Here is a 25,032-nt window from a genome sequence, read left to right on the forward strand (position 1 = left end):
GAAGGGAGTTAACTCTGTATTAAAGTACATTCGTTAACAACCTTCTGACTCTAAGCAAATACGGAACGTTGGCCCTCAATCACTTCCTTGATTGACCTCAGCCATGACTGAAAGGCATAGAAGAACATTGCTATAATAAATAATTCTACATTTATTGTTTTATTTTGTTTGTATTCAAGTTGTAGACTGTAGGGAATTCAGGTAGGCTTATCACATAAATCACAATTTTAAATTGACAAGTAGAAGGGGTTGATAAATTTCACATGAGAAGACCTAGTTTTGAACTCTTCACTCTTTCGGTTAGAGAAGACATCGATGTTTCTAGACCCGATACTTGTATTTTACCTTAGGAACATTATCATACAATCGATATTGCATAACGACTAAAAATTGATCTTAACAGAAAAGGCCTAGAAAAAGAGTTAAATAAAATGTTAAACTTTTTAACCGACTGCTTGGTTAAACTGATGATCTGCCATATACTAAATATCTACTTCAACACAAGTAAATGTATGTAAGCACTTAAATGCAGTTTGAGCCTGAGGTCTTTATGTTCTAAATTTGTATTCATCTAAAAAAATATATATAAAAATATATATCAGAGGCAAACTCTCCCTTCTTTAAGTAATACATGTACATGGCTGTCAGATAGAAGAAGAAGTTATACAAGAACTCCTCTTGAAGAAGCAATCACTTCAAATTCCCTTTAAACTTTTCTACAAAGACATAACCTGAGCTTGGCAAGTTATTGAGCTATTTATTTTCTTTTATTCCATTCATCTAAGCAAATAGAGTGATGATTGAAAAAGAGTCAATTTCAATGCAATATGGCATCAACTTTCACTGGCAGCTAATGGATGAAATATGACGAAGCCACTCGTATCACAATAAAAATGGCCACACAAGTCAATCTTTTAAGCCTTTCTGTCTCACAGAAACACAAGGCTGATAGAACTGGCATGGATTTTTAAAATAGGAATCTTCTTTGAAACCTTCTATATCATCAAGAGCCAAAAGGGCGTTATACAGTGCGTCACAGAAAAAAAGAAACCGAGAATTATCAATGTTTTATCATAACTTAATCACAATTATAATTAATAAATGGCACATGTTTGTAAAGCTTAGACCCCCCCCCCCCCCCCCCCTCTTTCATTTGATACTACTCATATAATGCATATTTCATGCATGAGTGATAAAAATCAATTTGAAGAGAGGAAACCAAAAAGTCATTTCGCGGACGGTATCTGAATTTCAAACTCCTACAATTTAAGAGAAAGATAACGTCCTTCAGGCTCTAAACAGACTCTGAGATCTATTGAGAGCCAGTAAGGGTTTAATCTTGTACTCTCGTTACAGATCAGTTTTATCATATCTCATGCAAGCCTGGTTCAAATTCTTCATTTCAATCATGCTTTATAGGTCAATATTCACAGCAAGTCCAGGTTATTCAAAATGCTGTCCAAAAAAAATTAATAAATAGATAAATTTGGACAATAGATAGTTCTGAAAGATTAGTAGTGCACTGCTTCTTTCATGGGACATATTGTTTAATTTCGCAGGTGCTTTTTTATATCAAAGCAGTTGCAAAAATTAATTACAAGGTTTTCTAGTTTTTATGTACCCATTGACAAAAGACACTGGCAGCAGGTCAACCAGAAAAGGTGGGAGGGACCCAAGCCTTGGAAAACATCTCAACTGAAACCATTCGATTCATTGCAAAGCAAACAAACCAAAATTCAGGTTTTTAGAGGATAAAACCTTGCTTTCAAACTCAAATTTGGGGCCTGACTTTTTTGTCAGGCCCTGTAAAACAGTTCTACTGAAACTATACAATTCCCTGCAAAGCATACAGACCAAAATTCAGGCTAACAGAGGATAAACCTTGCTTTCTAACTTGAGCCTTGACTTTTTTTTTCTTTTTTGGGCCCTAGAAAACAGTTCTACTGAAACCGTGCAATTCACCGCAAAGCAAACAGGCTTCAAAATTCAGGTTTTTTAGAGGTTAAAACCTTGCTTTCATACTCAAGCCTTGACTCTATTTTTTGTCGGGCTAAATTTGGCTGCTGATATATTCATGTGTCTAGGCAAGGTTTCTATGTGGGTCAGCACGGTTGGCTTTCATTTCACAAAAGGAGTCTTGTAGTAGGTTGTGACAAAGATGGATTATTATACTCAGATCGACTTGAAGACAGGTGCCAATAAACTTTCATTGCCAGCAACAGTGGGGATACACATTGTACACAGCCAAGTATAAATGAGGGACAATGAAAACCAAACAAAAATAATAAACCAGAGAACAGTTTGCCCCTCCCACACCCCCCCCCCCCCAAAAAAAACAACAACAACAACAACAAAATCTTGAAAAAGGAAACCATATTGAAAAATGGGCCTCATAATAATTCTGTCAGTTGAATGTATGTGAACAATAATAAAAGTTAGTCCTTATAAATAATATATTAATCTTAACCCCTGTCGGGAGGGGGTGCTCCATTATAGATCTTTCTAACTTTTCTTTACAATGATAAGTTATCTTGCCCTATTTTCATTATTTTCTGCCAAATGCCCAATGTTGTTACATTCGATGTTGTGGAGAGTACCACTATCAATCGTTTCAAATCTGGACTTGAGAAATGATGGAAAGCTGCCCCAGATAAATATGATGACAACCCAAACCAAACGAAACCATGGATAGGAACAACAGTCTAAAGAGTGAATAATCCTGGATCAAGTGAGTTACAAGTGAGTTACATTCTTATTGATCAAATTGTATGTTTATATCCCCTTCAAAGTCCTTTTTTTTTCTTTGAAAAATGAGCAGATCTTAACCTACTTATGTAAGCATCCCTAAATGGATAATAAAACGTTTTTATCACTGACTTATTTCGAGTAAAAACTGCATAAGAATTATCATTAATAGTTTTCTCAATCAACAATCTCTCACATTGTTTTCAACAGTACTACTACTGATCCCACCACCCACCCAATCTACCCAAATTAAAGCATTCTTTGTCCATTCATAAACTCAATCACCAAACCGTTGGCCTATTGTACGTCAAGGGCAGACCTTCAACCAGTATCAAACAAGCAATAATTTTTGTCCTTATGATGAATGGACACAGGTGAAGAGTCTGGAGAAAGTCTGCTGAAGGAAAAGAATCGATCATTTCCTCCCAGTTCTGATCTATATACAACCTTTCTACCAATTTGTCCCATTCATTCATTTTGAATGGTACGCAATTAGACACAGAATTTGTGTGTATTACACTAATGTGCGTTTGATTGTAATTTTGTTCATTTAAAGTGAAAAGAGAAATTAAAATATTGACAAGTAACATTCCATATAGAATATATAATGCACTTTACAAAATCAGAAATGTCTATTTTCCCTTGAGGAAATTTTTAATTATACATGCACCCTAAATATGATCGAAGCAAATAAGTTTCTCTACCTCCCCTTTATGAAACAAATCTATTCCGTCATCAATAACTAAAAAGACTAATGAAATTTCTGTACAGAGGATATTGAAGAGGACCTGGCATGATACATCACTGTGTTGCCAAATTGTGTTTCACTGATGACAACTTTAAAAATTCATAACTTTCTTATTATTAATCGAATTTTGATAATAAATAATAATAATAAACAACATTTATAATGCGCACATATCCACCCCAAGAGATGTTCAAGGCGCCTCAAGGTAAGTACATTGAACGAAAATAATTTAACATAATTAAATATAATTCAACAACGTTAATTACATCATATTTTGAAATACACTACGTCTTAACTAAGGAATTCAGACATTAGATAGGTTTTCAATTGTTTTTTATGACACTTTAACGGACCTGTTCCTCTCATTTGTCTGCTTCTATCAAAAATAAAAACAACTTAATATCAGGGTGGGCTTCCGCTATCAACTCCAATGAGAGGAAATTAAGCAGGGGAGGGCAGACATGTACTCCACCTGAATATCAGACTAGATGTTTAATCTTTCTTTTAATTATTTCCTTCCAATGTGATGAATACAACATGCCTACCCATCCTGTCTAGACTAATAACCGTTTTGACAACGGAAGGAAAAACAAAAACTTATCCATAATAAAATATCGCATCAACTGGACTTATATACACATGGGGAAAATTGTTGTATCAACCTAAAGTATGTACCCTCAAAATGCTTACTTTGGATAAAGGAATGTTTATCACATAATTCTCATAGCAATATGTTGTCATTGGAAGAGATCAATACAATACATCATGCCTGGTATATAAAGCCAATATATATTTAACATCAATTTTAAATTGGTAATTTGATCATCGTGATGTATACTCTGTGAGTGAAGTAATTTTCAAATTCAAAATTCATTTCTTTGGTGTTTTTTTAAATCTACCAATTTAAATCCTTTCATATAACCATCAGTCAATCCATTTTATATAACAGGGCGATAACAGAGTCTTTAAAAATCTACAGTCCTACCTGAAATGCAAAGTGGAGACCCTTCATCATTGCTGCTCTCTCAATTCCTAATCCATTCAACCAATTTCTCCTTCTGAATATCAAATTAAATTTCTCCATTCACACAAAAAAGCTCTTCTAAGCTTTCATTTTTGCAATTGCCTCCTTACTCCCATTTCATTGCCTCCATCACTCAACTTATGTTTTTCCATTAGTTAATCCCCAGATCAGCATCAGCTTGGTCTCTGTACAACTACTGGTGCATTGGTAGGAATGTTTGACAATAAGAAGTATGCATGGCATTAGTTAAAACACAATAATACCAAAGAAATGCACATACAAATGTTGCTATGTTGGGCAAGTCGTTGTCTTCATTATCAAATGATCAATTACAACTTTTGTTTTCAAAGTATATGCATAATAACACATTAATTCACTGGTTTTTAACACTGCAAATCAAGATCATCTCCACCTTTCTTTAACTGTTCCTATATACTTCCACTCTGAAGTGCTTTCCATCTTACTGACTGTTCCATTTTGACATTCTTACCATTACCTTTCATTTTGTATGGAAAAAACACAATTTTTGGGTTAGTCTGTCCTGAAATGACCTTACATACACTTCATACAAGGCTCATGCATTCTTGCTTTCAGAGTGCACAATAGTTGTGTTTGTGCCAGCCCGGCTTTCTATGTTTGTTGCCAAGCCTTGGAAAGCCTTTCAAATAAATTTGATTTCTCAAGTACCCCTGAAAAATTCCAGTTGATAAAAACATGTTGCTTACAGACCCTGGCTCTTTCCCCCTCAAAAATAACTTTTTCGGCACCAGCTTAAACGAGGTTCTGAAGATTAAAGTGTTTTCATGAAAACATGGGCTGTTTTGTAAAGTTTTAGAGGTGGTCATTTCATGGCAATAGCAATCAAACTGTAATCTAACCATTTTAGTGAGCTTGTAATTGTAAGGAAATGGACAGCAGAAAATAGTGTAATGCAGCAAAATTGCTTTTCGTAGGTACGTCTAAACTGTATGATGCTTAAAAAAGGATGAGCAAGTATCTTTCATTTAACAGAAAGTCACAAAAAGCAATTTTGCAAACATCATTGGAGAGCAATCCAACCTTTAAAAAGTTTGTTTGTATGTAAGCAGACAAAAAAGAGGAACTGAATGGTGAAAGTTTATAGTAAATCGGACTAATAATAAGGGATTTATGAATGTTTGAAATATGAGATCACTAAATTTATGATAACCTCAAAATGACAACTGATCCGGTAGATACACTACCGGTAGTCAAAATATACCATGGATAGAATGGATAGAATAATATTATAGACCTTCCAGAGTAAAACATTTTGAAAAACCTAAACATTTAGTCTGTTTTGTGTTTGAAAAATACTTTTGGCAGTGACATAAATGATTAAAACAATTTAAAGTGCCTACACATATAATGAATACAAATTTCAAAAAATTCATATATGTACTATTTTTTTTTAAATTTCATTCAAACTTTCACCAATCTGCTTCTCTGATTTTTCTGTTTCCTTTTATAGTTTTAGAGTACCTGTCTACTAAGGCTGAATTCTCCTATAATACTTTCCCTAATGGGCGAGACCTGTACCCCCTAACATTAAAAAAGTATCATCTAACACATGTACTTTTTCTCACAGAAGTCATGACTTGAACTTTGAAACGTGAACTCTGCAAGACCCGAAAAAGTAACATAGTATCCAATAAGTCTAAATTTTCAAGAACGAAAGTTCGCATTGGTAGTAGTAAATATTTCAGTCTTCACTTCAATCATTCCTATTTCGAGAATTCAGGAATCCGTTTCCTGGGGGCACTTCGTTCTATTATGCTTGACCTATTTACCTATTTCTTTTTGAAAACATTTTCCAATATATCTCCATTCTCCTTTACCCATTCCTGTTCGACCAAATCTTCGCAAAAACTATCTTCCAGTTTATATTCTTCACGATCTTGCATCACATTCGATGCAGCTTGTTAGAGTCTTCAGGGAAAATAGTGCAAACACTTCAAGAAGTAAGAAGGTTTTGAGAAGGTTTTTGAAGAGGTTCGAAGTGGAAATGTGGCTCTCTTTTTGCTACTTGGAAAAAAATAACAAAAGACTTTTCCTGGAATATTTTTCAAGTTGTAAGAATGGAATACTTCAAAACAGAAGGTTTTTTTAATGGGCCTACCCAGTTGTACTAGGAATGAGGCAGAGAGGTAAAGAGAGATCAGGATTTGGGATTCGTGGGGAGGGGGCAAGAGCAGTTTCTATTATTGTCTGCCATAATTTGGATTTATTGTATTTGGTTAGAAACAAACTTTACATCATGTCAGAAATGGGCCCTGTCTTAACAAATGGTACGATTGATCCAGATTGATCACAAGTTCTCAATCATTTGCGAACTTAAAAACTCCTCTCTCTCTCTCTAAAAGCAGAGTAAAGAGTTGTGGTTGATATAAATGTTGATTGATTTGAATCAATCACGGATTCAATCATGACTGTTCAAAAGATGAGGGCCCTAACTATTTCATTTACTGTAATAGCCCTTCTTAGGCACATTTCTTAATGAATAATTCCTAGTAGTGTGTCATCAATTACATTTTGTTACAATGTCAACATTTCTATTATTATTATATTGTGTACACGTTCAACAAAATTGTCATATTTTGTTTATCTTGTATCGCTAAAACAAAATTTGCAGAAGAAAATAAATTAAATTCAAATTTAATGTGTTCACACAATAAAAGAAAGTGCAAACAAGCACATTGAATGTATTTCCAGTGTTCAAGTCTGCCACTCACTTGGTGAGAACATAAATGTATCAAGCTACGTTTTCTAAAAAGGAACACTTCATGTTCAAGGGCCTTCTTTTGATGGCATATAGACACGTCCATCAATAAAAGTCCCTCCCTGATAACTTACCGAGTCAAGTTTCAACCTTCTTTACTTTATTTTCCCTGGCGTGGATGCATCAACATTGTGCCCCAGAAAGTAACGGAAAACAAACAAGAAGATAATCGGGAGACAACCATTAAATCCTCGAGCCAGCCCTCCTAGACAAATAGCTAACCGCAATGGGTAGTTGTATAGATGCAGAGCAGAACTGCTTGACATAACCTGCTCAAATGTAGGTTGATGAATGTGAGATTCAAATATTGTAAATTCTGTCAGTCATGTTTACATGACAGTCCCTTAACTTTAAATATAGATTGTGTTTTAAACTTTAATAATTCTCTTGTAGTTAAGAACAGTGCGGACACACTCTTGGTTTAATATGAAACCTTTAGTTCACACAAAGTTATAAACCACAAGTGATAGCACAATACCTACTAGCCTGGAAGCGGGGGGGGGGGGGGTTCACACTCAAAGTTAAGTAGTGTGTGGATGCAATTAACTTCGAGGTTTACACCAGCTCGTAGTTTAAAATGCTTGCTTGCCTGGTCTGTAGTTTAAAACTTTCAATACTTATTTCGGTTCATGTGAACCCTCATCATTGTTAGTGGATCATTGTTTACAACTTAAAGGCTTCGCAAATTTGAAATTTAAAGCTACCTGGTCTCGTGTAAACGTAGCTATTACTTCTCTGTCTCTATATAACAAGCAAGATCTGTCACTATATGACCCTGATCATTCTCTTTATTTTGAAGATCAATGCCACATTGTGAAGTTTCACTGGTTCCCTAAGAAATGAAATTCAAAGAGTTCTTTTTGCGTTGAAGAACATAGAAAGGATTGGGATTATATTTAAGGGTAATTTCTTTCTATGATTTGTATTCCTTCTTATTTACTGTAATAAGAATTACAGACACTAAATAAGCAGAGTCACCGATTATAAAGTGGTAACAAATTGAGCTCATTATCACAATAAAATTTGAAAATTAAATGCAGAATATATGTATTTGATTAAAAAACTTTTAAATCACTGTACTTTATGTATATACCTCTCTCAGACAAAGAAATGAAAACTGTTGTTTTAATTCCTCACCTGAACTTAACATTAGTTTTAAAGGTACTATGTCCCTTTTGCAGCCAACCTCAAATTCTTTAGAACTTTGCAGGAATTATGAATATGTCATGTATGAACTATCTGTGAAATTTAAACGTTAGCAGTGTCCTAATATTCAAATTATGCAAGGAAACCCGTTTACTTGCTAGACTTCACTGTCAGACACTATTGAGTGACTGATTGTTGTTTTTGTTGATTTTTTTTTTATAACATACATACAATGAGCTGTAAATGGTACATGAGCATTTGTCTTCATCAATAACCCACTCTTTGTGATGGCCAAAATTAAACTGATTGAATCTTTGGGCAGCATAAAACGTAAGACCGTTCGGTACAATGGTCTAAAAATCAAGACTATTACTTATTGGCTCTATAGCTCCCAAGTAGATTTGACAACTAATAGTTGTTATTTTCCCACTTGAAGACATTTTCAAGCCCCACCTTTTTTAGGGAAGTTCTAAATTAGTATTATCTTTCAAATGCTGTTGAAATTTAACCTTTTCATTTTTTTGGCCTGCAAATGGGACATAGTACCTTTAATATTTCCCTGCACAAAAGAGCATTCAAATGTTCTTTACTAAGTATTTCACCTTTAAATAAACTTAAAAACATTGTTTGAAAGATGAAAAAATGGTAAGAGATAAGAAACATAATGTATCTGTATGTTATGAATCACATGGTGTCTAGCTATCTCCAGTCTTCTATTTATAATTGTCATCGCAATAATGACCAGAATTTGTCATCATTTAAATTTCACCGACAAATCTGTTTTAAATAGTGCTTTGAGATCCGAGGCGGCCTTGAATATACGTCAACAATTCATTAAATAAAAAAGCAAGAATTTGAAAAGGCATGTAAGCTTTTGAAAGATCTTACCAGCTGAAAGCCCCTTTGAATTTCAAATTCAAAAGAAACAAGTTCGGTCCTAAAACCAGCGAGGCACAAAATTCTGGCCTGGAGGCTTAGATCTTCAAAAGAGGGATCAAAGTGTACCGGTATTTTGAGAAATATTTCTGTTCCCTATACTACTGTATTTCTCAAACATTAGCAAAAGAGGCAGTGAATATTTAAGTTTATTGCTTTTTGCTCCAAACTCGCTTTGCGATTGTCTCGTGACATAGGGTCTGGCATAGAGTCGGGTCTGGGGGGTCAGGTCCTTAGGAGGGGGTCATATCAAGATACTTGGTTTTTCCCCTTCCCCATTCCCCCTCCCTCCTTTCCAATATTTTATATACCATTATAATTAGCAGGGAGAATGCTTGAGGTCTTTTATCGACATGTACCGGCTTACTTTCCAGTATAACGGTATATATTTTTATCTGCCTCACCACCCCTTTTCCTCTTTATATATAAAATCTCCAAAATGTGTTTCATTATATAGTTTTCATATTGCGTTCTCATACTATGACACAATAGATATACAATATTGTCTCTTCTTTTATATATTTTTTATTTCAAGAACATGTGATTTATTGCTATTCTTAACACAATATTTTATTTTAGTTCATGTAATGTCAATCAAGTCATTATTTGAAGTCTAGACAAAGCCATAACAAAACAAAAAATTATCATTTAATGCACTTGCACTTTATGTATAGGCCTACATGTTTTTATAAAATAGAAGTATGATGACTTTTAAAGTAAAACAAAGATATCCCTTTCTACTGCCAAAACCAACAATCTTTTACAGGAATGGAAATTGAATAGGTCATCCCTCGTTCAGAATACAAATCCATGGCTTAAGATATTCATTTCTTTTTGGAAGAGAGGTGTACCAATACATGACAGAGTATAAGAGACAGAAGTGGAAGAGTGAGAGAAAGATAAAGAGAGAGAAATATAAACATTATAAAACAGCAAATAAAAGAACGAAGAATATGGACAAGCATTGAGACAGTGAGACAGACAGACAGCAAAAGGGAAAGACAGAAGAGAAGACAAAAAGAGAAAAAGAGATTAGAGAAGGACAAAGACAGTGAATAAAATAAGAAAGACAGAAATAAAGAGAAAGAAGGATAGAGAGAACGACACAACTAGAGAAATACAGAGTAAAAAGTAGACAGGCGAAGGGAGAGGTAGAGAGACAGGGGTGCAGACTATATCAACACAATAGCGATATTTTTGTTTGCCCAGAGCAAATGAAAATATCATAAAGCCGCCCTGGGCATCTGGATATCCTATGGCACCCCGATTTACTTTTCTGCTGAGCCGAATCCAATTTTATGTCAAAACAGCAAAAATTATATACAAGGCTATTCAATCATATAATTGCAGATAATTATCAACAGCACTAATGCCTTCCCTTTTCAGGATAATTATCGGCCTCTTTGATCTTTACTTCCTAACATCTAGAAAAGGTCATAAAATGTTCATGCAACAATTACCAAAAGCTGGAGTGTTTAGCTTTTCTTTGCATTTTTTTGATATATTTTCAGTAAATACTCTATTTTAAAAAGCTCTGATAAAAGGGTTTGGAGATGGTTGATAAACAATATTATCATGTTGAACTATAGATATAATTGACTTCTCAATATTATCATGTTGAACTATAGATATAATTGACTTCTCAATATTTGGTATTCTTCACGCCGATTAAGGAATTAAAATTTATCAGTTTTTAACCTTAACTTAAAATGGATGAACTCCTTTTGTATCATTATAACTTCGAATCCATTAAAATGTTTGTTTGGTGCCAGACGAGCTTCAACCCACCTACTTAAACAAAGGTAAGGTTGTCCTGCATCTGAACAGGCAAAAAGGATCACTGAAAAGTCAGGAAACTAATTTTGAACTTGTACATCTCCCCCATATTGAAGGGGGAATGTTCACCATGATAAGGTGGCTCATTCGCTTCACTTTGAATCAAGATGTTGAGAATTTGAAACCTTGCCAGGAGTAAGCTCTCAATAAATGAGGCATTTAATCTGTAACTGTCTCTCTTGACCCAGGTGTTTGAAAATGAGTAATGGTAGGAAGGTGCGCACGCTTAAAACTTCTGAGTGTCTTTGGAAGTTTAATAAAAGCTATGGGTTATATTGGAGGGCACATAGGCAGTACTTGTTCATAACTCCCCCTGTTTTTAATATCAAATCAATCATTTTGATGAGTAATTAAAAACATCATGCAATGCAGTTTTCAGAGGTCAAAATAGACTTTTGACAATTCTTACAATAATTATTGATTCAAACAATATCTGTGAAGGTGTACATTCAAAACATCTTGTGCGTGTGGAACTGCTGTGACTATAAACTCTGGGGTATTTTCATTATCGTCCGGCAGAGCTCATTTTGACGAAAACAGGAAGATTCACCATGTTTACACAAGCAACACAGACATTTCCCAAATTAGGCTCAACGATGGGAAGTCCTCATCATGCTAAAAACTCATACGCTTCAAGGATAACATTGATATAGAGACCGGAGTGTCAAATATATGCAGATGATATGGCCGGTGCATGTTTTCTTTCATCAATCTATTGAGCAGATTTTTGCACCTGCAATGTTTTCTGTTATCTTAACCTTCCGTCCGATCCGCACCTCCAGACAAAATCACACCGGGTCCATTTTTACAAAAAAATATGAATGAAACTGCAAATACAAATTTCTCCATATTTTTTGTGGCTGAATTTGCAAAAAGTTACTAAAAGGCAGATCCATTTTGGTCATGAAGTCATAATGAACAAGCGTTTTTTTTTTTCTTTCTTCTCCCTCTCTTTATTGTTGACTAAATCGTGAAAAAGGGGTCGATGCTACAAAAATGGAGGAGAGAAAAGAGATAGAAAGTAGAAAACTCTCTGGTGATATTTGTGAATCTCAAGTATGGCATCTTGGAAAGCAGCATTCCACAGCATTACATTATTTTTCCAAAAAAGAGGGAATTAAGAACAGGATACATATCACTTGTTTAATCTTTGAAGTCTCTTGCAAAATGTCCATCTGGAATATGGTACATGACAATTTTGAGCATTATCTATCCATTTCTTTGCTATCCGGTACATTCCAAAATATAAATTCTGGAACCATGAAACTGTCTGCACAAATTCCTCCACACAGACAGATTCTAGGCATTTCACAGTTCTTTATGGGCTACATTTGACATTTGTACACACAAAAGATTCCTTTATTGCCTGTTAAGGGTACACGTACATATATCACCCACCTCAAGACCCTGAAAGATAGTGCAAACAATTGGGCTCAAAAGAAACTTTTTAGGACTAAATCTATCTCCCTTTTTTCACCACTAAACACATTAGCTAATATTTCATAACTTAGAATTCATAATGAAAAACTTTGACATGAACATTCATTAAGATTGAAAAGGAACATTTCCAGGGAATCACGCCAGTTAAAGCCAAGGCTTGATGATCGATAGCCTCACATCATGTTTATTTCATTGAACTTTTCCATGCCACAGGCGGTTTAATCCAAAGTTAGATCAAATTAAACCGCCTGATTTTCATTTGATACATTTCATTTTTGGACCCCAAAAAAGATACTTTTTCTTGTCGCATATCATGGAATAATATTCACATTGAAAACAATTTTTATAAGGGATTATAATTCATCATCGCTCATAGAATTCTCATTTTTTAAATTTTTTTTTTACACGTTTGTAATCTTGGTGGCACTTTCAAAGTTAACCATTTAAACCAAGCAAAAGGGGAGAAACATAAAAGTAAGATAAGAATGAGTGAGTGGGTGCAAAACTGTTTCATCTCCTTCAAAGTTCAAGCGAACAAAATCATGCAAACTGCAAGCAGTAAAAGCCATACAACAAACCTAACATGTTAGACACATGAACAGATAGCGACATGCATAAATAATTACATGCATCACTTCATATTAGAAGTAGTTATGACAGCCAAACTAGCCCCAAACAATACACAAAGCAAATAAAAATACCCATTAGCACCATTTCACATGCATCATTTGGTATTAAAGTAATTTTGGATCAGGGTAATTGGTAGTTTCTTGACTTTTTGCCCAGTCTTAAAGATCATACGGTACATTAAGTAGACACCTTTGTGTAACAAGTCAGCATAGCCATTACAACATAAGTATGCTAAAAAGGCAGGTGATTGTGTAAGTGAGAAGGAAAAAAAAGGTGGGGGCTGAGGACTATTTTTGCAAAGTGCCCTAAAAATACAAAGGATAGTGCCTATAAATGAAAAGAGGCACATCATTCGCCCTTTTCCCCCATTTACGTCAATGGGTTGGCATCAAAGTGGTCTTTCAAAATGAATTTTTATTCCAGCATGCCAGAATGTAGGCCCTAATTAAATAGATTTGACTTAAAGTGGCCCTTTTAAAAGCATGAAGTGGAACCCTGTACCTTCTAAGCATTTACTATGCCATTCTTTAAATATTGATGAGGTACCCTCTGAGCATTGATGTGGTGTCATTTAAATATTGATGAGGTACCATTTCATCATTAATGCGGTGCCCGTTGAGCCCTAACAAGGTACCTTCTGAACATTAATATGGCACCGTTTACGTTATGATGAGATACCCTCTCAACATTAACACAGTTCCCTTTAACCATTAATGTGATAAGAACATTGTGTCTGTTTGATGAATGGATTGAACTCAGGTATGTAACCTTCTATCAAATCTTATTGCCTCATGCAGGCATCCTATTAAATTAAAGGGACAGTCACTTTAGGAGGAGAAAGATACACTGTATATCCTAAAAAGTTGCTCTAGAAAGAACTCTTTATTCAATATTGGCAGACTATACAAAAAATGCTTTAAAGGTAAAGACCAGTTATGGTCATGCGATTGCATTGTCAAAGAAATGTTGTGGAATCGATCAGAAAAGGTTGATCATCTAGCATCTAGCATCTGCAAGGTTCTGGAATCATCAAAATGATAAGAAATTTGGCCCATTCTTCGTAAAGTTACAAGCACTATACACAGAAAGATGTATATGGGACTACCCTATATCTCTCACAGACCATGAGAGAAACAAATTTACCAAATATATGAATTAGTAGGCGGTTTCCCGGCAAATTTGTTATCATCATGTATTAGTCAAAACATATTCTTTCACATGATTGGTAATGAGAGCTTCCATTTCATTTTTTGAAATTGGGGCATTTCCAATACTGGTCTTTATCTTTAACTCTTTCTTGGGTATCACATGTATATCTGCTTTGAAGTTTATTCAACCAAACCCATTTTCATCTTCATTGGACCACTAGAGTGGTTTAGAAATGTAGATCATCGAACCAAGTAGTCTGCTTATTTTAAAGAGAATAACTGTTTTATAATAGTTTCCTGCGATTTAACTAACTCATAACTAGATACTGAATGTCAAAATATTATAGCAAACTCATGTACATCAAGCATTAGTGAATAACCAATTAGTATAACAATCAACTGCCCGACAAAGCATTATAGCAAGGCAAAATTCTGCGTAATAAATTGCTGGTTAATTAGGATTTGCAAAGATGTTAAAACATACATAAAATAACAATATTGTTATTCAGCAAAACAAATTATATTCAAACAAGGAAAACATCAAATTAACAATTGCATACAAACAGAAATACAAACAAAAGTATATTATATACATGATTCATATTATGACAAACGATATACTTTAGATGCATGTACTATTTTGCGTGTCTTTTCAAATCAATTCGATAAAATAAAAAAATAAAATGTTTTTCAATGCATAATTGCATTAGCTTCATGGAGCATAAACAGAAAAAATACATGCATCATTATTGTATTCAAGATTATGAAACAGAAGAGCCAAATATCCTGGCTGTAAATACATTGCAGGATCATAAGGTTTTGTGCTAAAAACAGGGCGCAATTTTCATGCATATGTATGATTGCAAACCAAACATTTGCTTCATTCTCAAACGATACTTGTATTGACAGAAAGCGGCCTTACAAATCTAATAAGAAATGCTTGCGTGTGTATAAATGAAGATTAGAAATCAATCAATTTGTGTTTTTGGAGTACATGTACAGCTAAGTGTTTAATGCAATGAACTGGACAAAGTTGCTAGCTGCAAACAATGCTGTTACAACATATGCAACAAAAATGGCTATCAACGACGGGGTGTGAAAAGGAGCGTCCTATTATCTATCGGCAACAAAACTGTTAAATCATACTAAGCACGATGGTTGCGACGTTGTGACTATATTCGTTTTAATTTCACGGTACTATCTTGGGTGTAACGGGATAAAGAAGAAAATAGGAATATCTTTGGTACTTACAGCATCCTAGTTCGTCTGAACCGTCGCTGCAATCATTGTACCCATCGCAGATCTGGTAGGCGTCCAGGCAACTTCCATCGGGGCACGTCTGCTGGTCGTAGCGGCATCTCGGCTGGCAGTCGGCTTCTTCAGAGGGAGAGGGGCAGTGCAAGACGCCATCGCAGCGAAGGTTAAGCGACATGCACGTCCCGTAGTACGTGCAGAAGAATTCCCGCGCTACATCGCATTGCGGTACGAACGTCGGGATGGGTGTCTGCGTTTCGACGAAAGGCGTAGTGGTACCCAAAACGACTGTATAGAAAACAAACAAAATCATGTAGTAGGACATCGGACGAGAATTCTGATCCATGGCTGGTTAATCCTTATTTTTTTTAAATCAGATATCTTCTTAATCCTTTGACGAAGAAATCAACACTGGTGCAATTATTGCAGAGCAGTCACACGTTGCGTGCTCATAACACTGGTATCAAATGGACAGACCAGCAGCGTTAAGAAATTCCTTTGGAGAAGCAGATGACAAAACAAGAATGTATCTATCGTGAGGCTTTCCTGGATCAGAAAATGCAAACTGACAGGGATAATCCAGGGAAATCCAGAAGGTTTCGGTTCACCAACTTGACTTTGAGCTCGAGATCTGGACGGAACCTGGGAGCTTCCTGGCCAGCATTCCAAAGGGTAGGCCAGTCTGAGCCTGAGGTATGTATCTTAATCCTCTTTTACTGATAAATGTATCAATGAATGTTACGCTAGGCACCAAGCCATTAACTGTTGCCGCCAAGGAGAGACGCAAAGAGACCTGAAATCATCAAATGGGGTTTCCTCCTACTGTATCCTTGCTTGCAACCAAAGTTTGGAGACCTGAGTTTATGACAGGAAACCATCGGTTACAGTTATTTGAGAATAAAAATCCACTTTTGTGTTTATGGATTTCAGTGCTTCTTCTCTCCTGCTCTCCCTCTTCCCTTCTCTTCTGTCCAACACCCTCTTCACTCCACTGCACTGTGCGGTGTAGTCCCAAAAAAGTTTTGGCACCAAACTAAACCCCTGGTTCCACAGCATAGTCTACTCTAACAAACCTTGTTATGGAACTGATCACATTTGTGAATTAATATTGCAATCACATTTTAAAGGATATCAATCAATTATCAGGCAATGATTACAATATTTCTTTATCTACCACAAAATCCAAGGAAAATACTGAAAAAATACTAGGAATTGTGTTAATAATGTTAATTGTGTCTGTAAGCGGACGTTAAATGGGTCTGATTTACAAGACTTGCTAAAGTTTGTGTGTCAGAGGGAAGAGGGCAGTCTTTCTTTTTGACAAGTCCATGGAGCGTGGAGTAATGTCTGTCACGCAACTTTACAACAAGAGAATGAATGGACTTGAATGGAACACAAACCTCTGCGTGAGGGAGAAAAAAAATGAGTAGGGATACAGCTGAATGCCGACAGGGGAATGAAAGAAGGGTATTCAACATGGGGTGACTGGTAGCATGGGTGCCTGGTAGAAGAAGGGGTTGTATAGGGTAGGGGTGTCACTTGGCCGTGCCCCTTTTTCAGGTGTATCGCTGGATAGTTTATTAAAGGTGCAATAAGGCAAAGGGGGGTACACTATAGCAGATAGAGGTGTCAAAAAATGAATAGGGATACAGCTAGATACAAACAAAAGAGTAAAAGAGGGGTATTTGATTGGGTTTGACTGGTAGCATGGGTGCCTGGTCGAAAAAAGCGGTGGTATAGGATAGGGGGTGACGCTGAGTCACGCCCCTTTCTCCAGGTGTATAGCTGGATAGTTTATAAAGGTGCAAAAAGGCAAAGGGGGTATACTATAGCCAATAGAGGTGTCAAAACATGAGTATGGATATAGCAAGATACCAACAAAAGAGTAAAAGAGGGGTATTTGATTGGGGTTGACTGGTAGCATGTGTGCCTGGTAGAAGAAGGGGTTGTATAGGGTAGGGGTGTCACTTGGCCGTGCCCATTTTTCAGGTGTATTGCTGGATAGTTTATTAAAGGTGCAAGAAGGCAAAGGGGGGGGGTACACTATAGCAGATAGAGGTGTCAAAAAATGAATAGGGATACAGCTAGATACCAACAAAAGAGTAAAAGAGGGGTATTCAGTTGAGGTTGACAGGTAGCAAGGGTGCCTGGTATAGAAGAAGGTTTATATAGGGTAGGGGTGTCACTTGGCCACACCCCTTTTTTCAAGCGTATAGCTGGATGGTTTATAAAGGTGCAAGAAGGCATTGGGGGGTACACTATAGACAATAGACGTGTCAAAAAATGAATAGGGATACAACTAGATACCAACAAGGGAGTAAAAGAGGGGTATTGGATTGGGGTTGACAGGTAGCATGGGTGCCTGCTTGAAAATAGGGGTGGTAGAGGGTAGAGGTGCAACTTGGCCATGCCCAAATTCCAATTTATAGCTGGATAGTTTATAAAAGTAGTTTAAAAGACAGACTTTATCATTTCAATATGCACACCTGTCCATTAGATAGGGCTCAATGAAATATATGGGCTGGAGTAGCGAGGGGTGACAGTCGGTACACCCTATTGATATTTATATTGGTAGAGGGGTGCACGGGTGGGGTCATCACGAGTCAAATGCACCCTGTTTTGTCAGGTGCATCTTTGGTTATTTGGTGCATAAAGTTACACTTCAGCAGTTAGAGGTGGGAATTACTTGTTAAAATAATTGACATTATTGTCACTTGAGCAGACAGCATTTAAAGGCATTGTTTAACAATGTTTCTAGTTTTACAAATCTGAGAAGCATGGCCCTTCGTCATAGTACGTGTTATCAGTGTCTGTAATATGGTGTAATATTGAAGCCCTAAAAAAATTGCGCTTCAAAATGATCATGAAGTGCCTCAAAAAAGTTTAAATCTTTTAGCGATGACTGGTTTTACCATACCCGTTTTCCCCAGTGTGTTATAAAAACCGTTAGGAAAACAAAAAATGAAATTTTGATTTCCAATCTTAAATATCTTGATAATCAGACAGGCGATCGGCTCGTAAAAGTCATGGGATTCTTGACTGACCTACAGGTTTAAAATTATGATTGCAGCATGAGCTAAATCTAGGATTTTGTTTAGAATCTGAGAAAAATATACCCAATCCCTTTAAGAGGTTATGATAACAATCAATAGCAAATTAGACATGCTCGTTCCTTCAGTAAATATATGTTTCAGACGACACTCGCTGCAGTATTAGCAAAAAAACTACTGTATCATAGCCCCCTGCTATCTTGGGTAACCATTCCCCTTATCTTTAAACCAACATTACAGGTAATTTGATGTCCAAGTAAAGGTTACGCAAATTCATTCTTATCTTCCTTTTGTCAGGGTAGGACCCTATTGATAATGAAGTCGGACTGTTTCATATGATACCTGCAACATTGAAATCTTTTCATTGTTATTTAGTTGTAATAAAATTGGAATTGTAATCGAAACTCAGAGATAGGGCATGAGTGGGCCCTCATTTTCAGGGCCATTTAACCCTGTCGAAAGAAAACGTGGTGTTACCGCAATCCTCGCTCAAGTTTGTATCCTTACCATTGAAGGCTTCAAAGATTACTTTTTGGAGCTCTTGCAGAAATTTGTTTTTCATAGTTAAATTATATTTTATCACGTGACCACCAATTAACCAATCATGCATTCATAATACTCATGAATATTCATAAAAGGGATATATGTTATAAATTGTAATAAAATTGCAGTTGTAATGCAATAATGCAATAAACTTAATTTATTTCTTCTTTATTATATACATATCAAATAAAATTATGCAGAAGGGTACTAGCATGATTGAATCTTATAAAGTGAAAAATATCAAGGGCCATTCCAAAGACGTGTAAATTGTAAACATTTGTGGAATCAAATTAATGAAAGGATTACATACATGTACATTATTTCTACTGTTTTGTATACCATCACAAAATGCCATTAGAAATATATTGGGTTCTAATAACAAAATTACATTCCTTAGCTCTACCAATCAGCACTCCAGATGCCCTTTCAATACACTTCATGTGCAAACAGCCAATCTAAATCTAAATAAAACATTCCTGAATATCATCAGATTTATCCGAATGACACACAAATGTCTAAGGAATTTCAAGGGAAGTAGTCCTAAAACAAATAACTGATGAAAATCTAGTGACCATCCTATTCAAGTTGCCACAAAATCAAATAATACCTGGGACTTCTAATCTCCAAGTCTCATTTGCAATAGATTTGACTTTTCAGATTATTGCATAATCAATTTTCTTTGTGCGGGTATTTTGTTGTAATCAAGCTCCTGGTTGGTATACATGTAAATATGTAATGACAATGATATTCAGTTTCAAAGATTATTCTCTTTCTCAATTCCTCTCCATTGTAAGCCTTCTTCATTACATCACATATTCCATCAATTGGTATATTTTTTTGGCTCAAAGGATTTTATCTTTCTGAGAACTAAAAACGTCATATTTTATAATGTGCAAAGAAATACCAAATAATAATCTTCTCTGAAGGGTTTGGTTAACACATACCTTAAAAGGTTTAATACAAATTCCTAGACAGAGTATAGGCATGGGGTCATTCAGAAGATGGTGATGTTGAAAGTCAGAGAAATTATATTTCAAAGTGAGGGAATATATACACATGGGTCACTCGCCCCCTCCCCCTCCCACATCTCTAGAAGAGTGAGAATTGTACAGTATGGAACAGATTGTCTTATACACTATACCCCTTACTCATGTCAATCTATGTCAAAAGTCACTGAAATTATTTTTCCAAGCAATACGCAAATAAGAGTTTCCTCGACTGCCCCTTTCAAAAAAGTGAGAACTGTACAATATGAGGCTGGTTCTCTATTACAGCGTTTCTCTTTTACAGCGTTCCCCAATCAATTCATGTTCAAAGTCATGGAAATTATTACTCCAAGCAATATGCACGGAGTCACTTGTCTAATCTTCCCCTCCCATTCACCCCCCCCCCCCCACCCCCCCCCCCTTGTAAAGTGAGAAAAATACAAGAGATGGGGAGCTTCTTACCCGATCCCTTACTCGACCTATGTTGAAAGTCAGAGATATTATTATTGCAAGCGAGGTAATATATGCATGGGGTCGTTTGGTTGTCACCTAAAGAACATAGCTCAAAGCCATGGGGACAATTGGGGTCTCGATGGTTCACCCGCACATGGAATGCTACACCAAGGAGCAGGCTTTGTTCCCACTTGCCCACTTGGCCCGTCTTCATCAGCTCGTTTTTGCCAAATAACCTGCTATTTTCAGACTCGGGATATTATCTCAAAGCTCGAAATTGCGTCTTACCCAGAGAGATATGCTCATCACAAACTAGGTTGGACGGGCGCAAATTGGCCAGCTATTTCCCAAGTAGCAGGATATTTTAGGAACAAGACCAATATTTTTCAGGATATTTTTTCGACCTTTTATCCCCCTAATTGCATCTCTGGGCTGATGTAGACGCAGATTAACTTGCTAATTTGCGATCGGGAGAGTTAAAATAGTGGGTTCGGGGGCAAACTCGAGCTGATGAGGACAGGCCTAGTGATCCACAAAGACTGTAAAATCCTATGCTTTCATATACACACAATAAATAATTCACGATCTCACAAATATCATGTTGAAAGTCGAGAGAAAATATCTTTCTGAGGGAATATATATGTGAGGTTATCTGGTTGTCACCTAAGAAACATAGCTCAAAGCTATGGGGACAATTGGGGTCTCGACGGTTCAGCCACGCATGGAATGCTACACCAAGGCGCAGGCATTGTTTCCACTTGCACTGGGTTCCAATAGTACCTTAAAATCAGAATATTTTTCCTAAACAAAACTTCACAAATTTCATGTATGTATGTCTGATATTGCAAACAACTTCTCATCAAAGAAATTTATTCCAGTTCATACCATTTTTAACTTTTAGACCTCTGAAAAATCATGTTATGAACTGAACTATTGATCCAGACATCCGAACAATGATTTAGCCTTAAGGGTTATGTTAGCACTGAAATATGGTTGCCAAATGACATTCTTTTTCAAAGGCATTTCGAGATCAACGAAAGAGCAATAACCTACAAGAAATTTGAGGGCTCATGGAGGTATTTACAGGCTCATGATTTTTTGATTTTTTGTTTAAAAGTGCAATAATATGTGTTGTTTACCCAGGGTAGCCTCATCAGTATTACTACTCTTCCTCGTATATCGTATTCTTACCAGGCTAGAGCACATTTACTATGAGAAGCCATTTATACTTAGAATTACTTAGGCAAGAAAAATTACAACTTTTGGAAGATATGCGCTGGAAAATTACAACCAAAAAATATTGTCTTACAGAACCTAAGTTCTGGAAGATAAGAGTTTGAAGTTTTAATCATGGAAGGTATCTAAATCTATAACTTTATCCATTTAAGAAAGCTTAATCCTATTATCCTATTTCAGATCACACTATCATGGAAGCCTTGTTGTCATGGTGCACAAATTTCCCCTATTCACATCACGGATACCTTTTGCCATCAATGCCATAAATCAGCAATGAGAAGTGCTCATGCTCCAATTTTCTCTCACCCTATAACTCAACTAACTGTTATACTGCCCTCTCTTGTCAACTGTCAGCACAGGGAATCCCCTCTCAATCTGTTGGCATCTCTCTCTCTCTCTCTCTCTCTCTCTCTCTCTCTCTCTCTCTCTCTCTCTCTCTCTCTCATGGTTTAGGTTGTACCAGAGCCATCTATACACAGAGTTTGGCCTACTTGGTTTCATAGGGTCACAACATGGCATATATTCTTTGTTTTGTGCTTGCCCAACAAGGCAGTTGTCGCCATAATGTGTCCAACTCGAACTGGGTTGGCCAAACTCTGTGTATAAGATGGCTCTGGGTTGTACGATGCTTCCTCCTTTGACAACCGCTCCATGTCAAGTTCCTACACTAACAGAGTTCTTAACTTCAACCCCAGACCCAACACGATAGCTAAACCTAACCCTAACCCTATCCCTAACCTAAAACCCAAAAGCAATCTTTATCCTAACCTTATAACGGTCAGTACCTTTAGCAAAATAAAGCCTGAAGCGATTGTCCCAGAAGCAAATGGGGGTCACCCTCCCTCATAAGGGGTTCCCTTGTTCTCTATACACACAGGTGGTGGTACTTGGTTAGAGTACTATAAATAGTGTTGCTACTGGTGTTGAAATAATTTGAGTTGGTGAGGGGGTAAAAAAGGAACTACCTAGGGTGCCTACACATATGGTTAGCATGCATCATTATAAGGGGAAGTGAAATCTATAATAATCATGATAATGCCAAAGAGAAGAAATATGAATTTGTAAGCTTTGGACTCCCTGAACTGTTGTGGTTTGAAGCTAAGACAAAATATTGTTTCATTATTTTGGTCTACATGTACCTCGTACTTTCATATCACTTCATGCAAAGGATTAATGCAGATCAGGGCATACCGGTAATATGGCAAAGCATATATATATCTCTTTCTTGTTTTTTTTTTTCTTTTTTTTTCTATGAACAAATTTCTGCATCTTCATTTCTTGATTATTTGCTACTTGCTTCCATCTGGACATCTTTTTATAATGTCTACTCACTTTCTCTCAGGTTAACTTCATCTTAATCTTTGATTCTCCTTTACATTTCCTCTTCTGTTTTGACCCTGCCGTCTGAAACCACCAAATCATACTTTCTCTCTTTCATTCTCATTCTCATTGAAATCTAAACCTCCTGATATCTCTCTATATAATCCCCTCTCAAAGTTTCTCCTTCTATCTATCTCTCATCTCCCTTCCTTATTCCTCTTTCTCTCACTGTCGTCCCCAGACCATCATCCTTCCTCATTCCAATCCTCCCTCTCTCTATAATCCGTGAATGTTCCTCTCCCACTCTTTCTTCCCCAATCTCCCCGCTACATCTCAAAACTCCCCACATCCCATCTTCCTCCTCATCTTCCTCCATCCATCCCTCCATCCCTCCCAGCTCAAATCTCTAATCTCCCTTCCTTATTTCTTTTTTCTCTCACTCTTTCTCTCCCAGACCATCATCCTTTCTCATTCCAATCCTCTCTCTCTCCTCGCTCCGTGAATATTCCTATCCTACTCTATCTTCCTCAATACTGCTACATCTTTACCGCTACATCTCAACCTCTCCACATACCATCCTCTTCCTCATCTTCCTTTCCTCATTCAATCCATCCCTCCTCGCTCTGAAATCCTCCCTCTCATCACCCGCATTCAGTCAAATTATCAGCAACAGTTGCAGAGCATCGCTGACAAAATCTGTCACAATTCTCTCCCAATTTTCTAGATCCTCACAAATCCCCCCATGTCAGCAGCTCTCAATATTTTCAGAAGGGGGACCCCCTCAGACTCAGGCCTAGTAGCTGTCTGCCTCAGGAAAGTGCATCCTTGTTGCCAAAGGTGAATCCATTGCAGTCGGACCTCACAGCTTGGAAGAAAGTTTGAGCAGTCAGAAGTGAGATGTCTTTCTGGTTCTGGATCCATTTACCGCTTTATACCAGTATCAACCCTTTCTCATGATTAAGAACTATTTCATAAGAGTATGTTGATGTTCTTAACTTATTTGTCCATGTTGTATTATTCATTTGAACCTGATTCTGGGTCTAAAATCACATTCAAAGAAGGAAAACTTTGACCTCAAACTTACCTTCTTTGTTAAGCCTATGTTAAAGAAAGAAAACACCTTAACATAGTGTCAGGTTTAAATTGGAGTAAGGCCAATGGCAACTGCATGTTCTAATTCTCCTAAGCTTAATGCAGGAACTGGATCATTGGAATACCAAATCAAGGGATAACAAGACTTCAGACAGATTTTATTTGGATTTTTCTGGAGTTAAATAACAGCTTCTAAAGATTACTGGAGATATCTAGATCTATGTGCACTTTTTGAAGAAACGGGTAAGCATACAGGCCTAGCCTCTTTTTTATAAGAAAAGTGACTCTTCCAGTAATTTTTGTGGTACATTTTCCATTTTTTCCTTCAAAAGAAACACCACCATTCCAAGATGTGGCAATAATCTTCCACACAGCATGGTTCACTAACAATTCTTTCACCTAAAAAGACCAAAGAGATCAAATACCATTCTAATAAAGTGATGGCAACAGATTTTAGAGTGTTAATTTCATGCAGTCAAGTTTGAAAAGTAGCCCCCGAAAAATAAATATTAATTTTTCCCTGGATGGCAATCTGCTTGACAGAGTGGTTCTGCAACCCTTCTTTCCCCATTAAAAACAAAACAATTACAGTTTCATTCTAAGATGTGACTACAATCTTTTTTTACAGGGTGGTTTACTATTCCATCT

General features: G+C 36.4%; 1 protein-coding gene across 2 annotated transcripts in view; it reads right to left on the reverse strand.

Moving 5' to 3' along the window:
* The window catches only part of LOC589644 (basement membrane-specific heparan sulfate proteoglycan core protein), a 124,496-nt gene that overhangs the window by 90,905 nt on the left and 8,559 nt on the right, over positions 1-25,032 (reverse strand). For both annotated transcript variants that reach the window (XM_030987078.1, XM_030987077.1), the window contains exon 5: positions 15,702-15,992. In XM_030987078.1, coding sequence (XP_030842938.1) covers positions 15,702-15,992 — 291 coding nt within the window. The remainder of the gene's footprint in view (positions 1-15,701; positions 15,993-25,032) is intronic.

This window comes from Strongylocentrotus purpuratus, unplaced genomic scaffold, assembly GCF_000002235.5.
Source record: "Strongylocentrotus purpuratus isolate Spur 01 unplaced genomic scaffold, Spur_5.0 spur5_scaffold_16, whole genome shotgun sequence".
Classification (NCBI taxonomy): domain Eukaryota; kingdom Metazoa; phylum Echinodermata; class Echinoidea; order Camarodonta; family Strongylocentrotidae; genus Strongylocentrotus; species Strongylocentrotus purpuratus.